Source organism: Sinocyclocheilus anshuiensis, unplaced genomic scaffold (genome assembly GCF_001515605.1).
Source record: "Sinocyclocheilus anshuiensis isolate Anshui unplaced genomic scaffold, SAMN03320099.WGS_v1.1 scaffold76, whole genome shotgun sequence".
Classification (NCBI taxonomy): domain Eukaryota; kingdom Metazoa; phylum Chordata; class Actinopteri; order Cypriniformes; family Cyprinidae; genus Sinocyclocheilus; species Sinocyclocheilus anshuiensis.
Genome location: NW_015557067.1, coordinates 719,280 through 725,610, shown reverse-complemented (window position 1 = coordinate 725,610; position 6,331 = coordinate 719,280). Strand labels below are relative to the sequence as shown.

At 35.9% G+C, this 6,331-nt stretch overlaps 2 protein-coding genes across 3 annotated transcripts in view; one reads left to right on the top strand and one right to left on the bottom strand.

Moving 5' to 3' along the window:
- Positions 1-164: 164 nt before the first annotated feature.
- On the bottom strand, positions 165-3,322 carry LOC107676690 (signal peptidase complex subunit 3-like). Of its 2 annotated transcripts, none has more exons than XM_016471333.1 (5): positions 3,056-3,322; positions 2,212-2,285; positions 1,422-1,498; positions 1,133-1,248; positions 165-386 (listed from the first exon to the last, which is right to left on the bottom strand). In XM_016471333.1, exons 1-5 carry the CDS (start codon positions 3,196-3,198, stop codon positions 254-256), a joined length of 543 nt encoding a protein of 180 aa, XP_016326819.1. In that variant the 5' UTR covers positions 3,199-3,322; the 3' UTR covers positions 165-253. The 2 variants fall into 2 exon arrangements, with proteins under 2 accessions (XP_016326819.1, XP_016326818.1); XM_016471332.1 differs by lacking the exon at positions 3,056-3,322 and adding an exon at positions 2,735-2,969 and having other exon boundaries at positions 166-386.
- A 939-nt stretch (positions 3,323-4,261) lies between these two features.
- The window catches only part of LOC107676689 (ankyrin repeat and SOCS box protein 5-like), a 9,247-nt gene continuing 7,177 nt past the window's right edge, over positions 4,262-6,331 (top strand). The window contains exon 1 of the mRNA XM_016471328.1: positions 4,262-4,464. Coding sequence (XP_016326814.1) covers positions 4,269-4,464 — 196 coding nt within the window. The 5' untranslated portion in view covers positions 4,262-4,268. The remainder of the gene's footprint in view (positions 4,465-6,331) is intronic.

Sequence of the window (6,331 nt, the reverse complement as noted above, 5' to 3'; positions counted from 1 at the left end):
TTGAATTTATTTAATACACGAGTTTCACAATTTGAGTTGAATTACTGAAATGAACTTTTCCATGACATTCTAATTTAGTGAGATGCACCTGTACTCGCTTCTGTGAGATACTGTATATATATATATGCTGTAATTATTTTCTTAATCCACTTAAACAACAGCCAGCCACTCCTTAAAACAATTTGTCAACTTTTATTAAAAACCGTACAGAGCACAACATTTACAAATATGATTTGGAATAGACCGGAACAGTTCAGTAGCTCTTTGCGGTTTCATATGATTCAGGGAAGGCCAGACTCTTGTGTCCTGAACCCATGACCAATGGCAGGATTCCAGCATTTGGCACCACGTTCCATGAGAGAGTGAGAGTGATGTTCTTATTCGACCTGTATTAAAAATAGTGATATTAGAGAGATTAGTCAATTCCTATCCTATACCTTTCAGTTTTTTATGCCAAATATCTTGTCCAATATCTAGTTCTGCCCCCACGGTCATGACATGAAAATACTATTGAAATTATAATTTGAAAAATACTTTATATTGACTTTTTTATATTATCTGACTTTTTATTAATGCAGTTCTGGTTATGACAACCATCTGTGTCTCCCAGTGGTTTACATGCACAGTTTAGCATTATGTGATTAATTTACAACAAAACAAAAGAAAAAAGTAATGCCTTCATCTATAAAGTCATTTATTTGACTTGCATTACATAATGAAATTGAACAAGCTCAGTGCTGATTCATTTTCAACTAATTATTTTTCGTGAATGTGTGCAAAGGATTGTGGGAAACAGAAGAATGCGAAGGATAAACCGGATACATCCTTCAAAACAGGCCAAACGAAGGACGCAAAACAAAGACTGACTACTAATGATCCTTCAAACTGAGACGTCCTTCAACAGGGCTTGAGGACGTGGAAGACGAGACATGAATGGGTCACTGAATCATTGGCTTACTCGATTTGTTCAAAAAAGTGGATTCATTCAATAAAATGGCTGCAATATAACAAAGAGTGAAAAATTTAAGGGGGTCTGAATACTTTCCGTACCCTCTGTGTATATATATATATATATATATAAACAAGTTTAAAATAGTGAAAGAAAATAAAAAATAAAGAAAAAGCAACTAACCTTAGACCATTCCCATCATCAAAAAAGAAGTACTTGGATTTAACATCCCTCAGGTTTAGTTTGGTGTTGTACCCTCTCAAGACAATCTTGTCCCATAGCACCACCTGGTTCAGTGCCTAGCATGGGATAAAGACTCTTTACTGATATGAAAATCACAAACAGGTCTGAAATATTACAATCTACAACACAACAAATACCCAGCTCTCAAAAAATGTTCATAAAAAAAAAAAACAGTTAATTGTATTTGGCCCACTGACTCCCTGGATAGACTGAAGCGCTCAAGACTTACATTGCTTTTGGTTGAATATTCAGCAGTCAGGTAAAGAAAGAGCTCCTTTACATTCCAGTCAAATATTGGCTGCAGATGTTATAAAGCAGTTAAGGCAAATAATGCAAATCTAGTTCTAGGTGTAAACTGCACTACAAAACTGAATCTGGTACATATACCACAAAAAGGCATTTACAAATTCTGATGAATGGTGCACTGAGGTGGCATAAATGCATTTACCCTGGAATTACATGTGCAGAAAAAATGCTAAATATAAAACAGTGAATAAAGAAACCTTAAATAAAGGAAAAACTGAAATTATACTTACAAATCTGAAACTTTTGGAAGCTTTTTTCCACTACAGGATAAAAACTTTTTTATTAAGTAATTCCGAATTTTCTTCTCAGAATTGCACGTTTAGGCTATATCTCACAATTTTATTGTTTTTCCTTGCATTTACAAACTATAAACTCAGAACTTCAAACTATAAAAAGTTAAAATTACCTTTTCTGTTTTTTATTCCATGGCTGGATATAAACTTTAATAAATAAAAATTCGAACATAGTTTTTCCTCACAATTCTGAGTTACAACTTGCAATTCACTTTTTTTTCTTCTAAGAAATGCAATAAAAAAGTCTGAATTGTGAGTCACAATTACTCTTATTTATTTATTTTTTCTCGTTGCATAAACGGGCTTCCGTAGAAACTGCAGCCTATAATAGTGGTTTTAATTTAATTTATTAATTTTTATTTGCATCTACATGGTGGTAATTTTGTGGCACAGCAGTGGTCTGTTCTGTCAAAAGGATATTAGCAGAGATGTCAAATGTCACAAAGCCCAAGTCACTCCTCTCTCGTGGTCCTGTGAAGTCGTCTACATTTTTACTTGAGAAAGAAGACAGAAGATGAGAGGGTAAGTAAAGTGCCTCTCTGCTTAGATGTGTGTGACAAGATGAAACTACATTCAAACCAGCAACCTGACAGCCCATTCACATTAAAAATGTACAAAAGTAAATAAAATAATAGCAAAAATAAAATACATGCTAACAGGGAATCCTATGACAGTATAGTGTTTTCTATCTTTTAAAGTTTTCAGATACAGATCAAAATATTGGTGAAAAATTCTCTATATTCGTTTAATTTGCATAGCAGATGTGCTGCACTGCTATTGGCCGCCAGGTCAGCAGCATCCACAAGTCCCATATGCTGCAAAAACAATAGATTCTGAAACGGACGATGGTGCCTCGTGTATATCAAATATGTTTTGATGAGATTAACACTGATTTCATATCGGTCCTGTGGACGCAGACTCAGAAACGGTGCAGTTAACTTACATCATGACTTTGGATACGTGTATATCCACCGGTATGCTTCTGTCTTTGAAGGCTGTGGTAATAAAGCATCCGAATGTGAGAGCTGCCATCACACTGAGAGAAAAGGCGAAGAGCGAGTTCGCCCTCGACAATACCGTATTCATGATTCAATCTACTTCTGATCAAACTACAACAATGTATTGCAAAACAAATATATTTTGTAACGCTCCGAGCGGAGGTTCAGAGCAGGAAGTGAGACAGTCAAATATGTTTTGATGAGATTAACACTGATTTCATATCGGTCCTGTGGACGCAGACTCAGAAACGGTGCAGTTAACTTACATCATGACTTTGGATACGTGTATATCCACCGGTATGCTTCTGTCTTTGAAGGCTGTGGTAATAAAGCATCCGAATGTGAGAGCTGCCATCACACTGAGAGAAAAGGCGAAGAGCGAGTTCGCCCTCGACAATACCGTATTCATGATTCAATCTAGTTCTGATCAAACTACAACAATTTATTGCAAAACAAAGATATTTTGTAACGCTCCGAGCGGAGGTTCAGAGCAGGAAGTGAGACAGTTAAAAGATGATTCGGAAGCAAGACCTACTTCCTGTTTAATTTTGGAAAGTGCATACTGACACCCAGTGTTCAGGCAGTGGAATTGCATCAACAGTCAAAGAGCAACGTCTTTTTCACGTGGGTCAAGTATACAACGGTTTTACAAATGTAAATTTAACAGAAAAGTGTGCACCAGAGTGTACATAACAACTACTGATTAAAAGTCTATATTACTTTTAAAAAGTCTCCTGCAGGAAATGACCCTGATCATTTGTGTATGTGGAATTTCCCCCCCAAAATACAATTTGTAAAAGAAAAATAAAATTATTTTCACTTGTCCACAATAAGCTTTTATGAGAAGCGGATTCATCTGTTATGATGTCTATTAGTACACATGTGTGTAGAAATATTAATATCTCCTATAAATGTGCTGTTTTTAACATATTTCCTCAGAAGCACCACTTACACAAACTCTTAAAAAATATAAAAGCAAAATTAAATGTTTGTAAAATCCTTTCGGCGTAAATTACTGTATTAATACTCATCAAAATATGATAAAGCTCCCATGGATCACATGATCAACCAAATAGGCTACTTCTGGCTTCATGGCTGTCATGAGTGTGATCATGGCTGATTGTGAACAGGGTATTTTTTTCTACAATGGCAATGGTACATAAACAAAAATACTTTCAAAATACTGTCATCTGAGGCTATTACTCTATAGCAACAATATGTTAAAATACAAAGAGTGTAATGAAAACAAAGCTGTCACAATGTATCATGAGACAAACATCCCAACAAATGACAAAAGTTATATTGGTATGCCTCAGTCAAGTGTCCCATTTTCCACTAGCTAAAAGTACAGCTGCCTTATTTCATCTCTACTCTGGGCCCAGCTGCCTTGGGGAATAACTGGGCTGGCCTGGCATATGATCCCCATCAACACATCCCTGGATCCCATTCCAAAACATTCACTGTCACTGAGTAGCAGCAATGGCTGAGATTTTGGAGGAGCGGCCTTTCGGCTCGCAGCATACCAATGTCTATCTCTCAATTTTTGTCCTTTTTTGCTTTAAACTTTTTGTCAAGATCAGCTTAAACATACTGACCCACTTCTATGTGGTTAAAGGAAACCGTAAGGAATCGGCCCGGATCGCAGCTGAGTTCTACAATCTTGGCCAAGGGCACAGTAAGTAGGCAAGAATGGGATGTATTGAGGCTATATGTTTTGGAGCACGTTCTGAGTCATATAGGGTCTTTATGTCTGTTTGTAAAGCACACTGGTAAAACTTTTACTGGTTGTATAGGGTGTGAAAGAGAAAGCTTCTGCAGCATGGCCCAGTTTGTAACACTGAGAAAACTGGGTCAGTGTGTTCTTATCTAACACTGAGTTAAGGAAAATTATTTTCTCATAGCATTTTGTAAATGGCTGAATGAAAATGTTTAGTGCAATAAACTATATAGTAATGCATCCCTCACATCTATTCATTATATAATTTTTACTGTCTGAAGTCTAAAGAAAAATAATGATTTTGTCTGTGGAAATGTTTCTCTGTTTGTATGATTCTCACTCCTTTTGTCTTTTTTTTTGCCCTATATTATGATGACCTTAATAACATGCAAATGACCTGATGTGAAATCCTAAACAAATTAGATAAATGCTGAATTATCCGTTATCCGCAACCAGCTTAATTGGCTTCTGACAACAACAGACAAACTGAAATGTTTGGGGTGTCAGTTAGATCTAGCCTATATGGCGCAAAGGACGTGTGACAGCGTTAAAGCAAATTAAAAATGTCACAAATTTTACAATACATCTATTTTTGATAAATGTTAAGGGTGTAAGAGGGAAAAATTCATTCGGAATCCTGACTCTATTACTAGCTACTTGCGTGGGAATAATAGTGGCACCGTTCTAATCTTAACCTGAGATATAAATAGTTTAACGGACAAGGACTTGGTACAATGGCGAATATTTATCTCATGAATATAAATTACGTTAGGTTACGTGCGCCCTGTAGGCGTAATCGTAGTAAGTGGGCGTTTATCATTCTACTATGGCAAAGGCTCGGCTTATGAATATTAAAGACTTACGTTACGTGACCAGACGCTCCTTAAACATGTAGCAATCAACATCAGCGTGACCTGATTAATATTCATAAGCGAAATATTTGCTGTAGCCAACACGGAACCCAGAGCCGTGACGGAACCCTACCCCTAACCATAGACATAATAAATACCTAGACGCCTCATTGGCCGCTTTGAGCCGCCATGTTTGTGAAGGCAAGACTGCCTTAAAAATAAATGGAGGTAAACGGAGGAGCTGGGTTTTTTCTGGATAAAAACACGATAACGTTTACATTTATCAACCGATTTCAGAGGCTTGTGATCTACATGGAGTTAAAAATAACTCTGCCTCCAGTTATTTAGTTAGGTTTGGAAAATAAATTTTCGTAAGAAATTGTGAAAGCTCACACGTGTCTCACTTGTTGATTTGATTGATTTTTTCGGTTTACAATTCTAATGTTAATGTAGTATAACTGTGACATATATGTAATTCGAATGTACATTAAATTAAATTAAGTTGTTTCATTGCTTTCTCTGTCTTCAACCCCAACCTTTTAGCTTTTCTTGAGCTTCAGGTCAGAACACAGGTCATTCCCTTTGAAATACTGGAAGAAAATCTAAATAATAAGCACTAATAATTTACCATCATTGAGAAAATTGAATAAAACCAGCGAATACAAATCAAAAAGTGACACTCTTGGTAGTCTGCTTTTTATTTTGATAGCACTCTATACAGAAACTCCACAACAAACAATAACAAATGCAACTGATAATCCTTTATGGATCCAGTAAAACTTACAGTTACAGTGATAAAATATTATGCACTGATACAGTGCACAGTAAAAGTGATATGTAATATTACATTTACATTTACATTTAGTCATTTTGCAGACGCTTTTATCCAAAGCACTTACAATTGGGGGATACATAAAGCTATTCTTCTTAAAGAGGCAAACAGATACAGGAAGTGCTTGTAATACCAAGTTTTA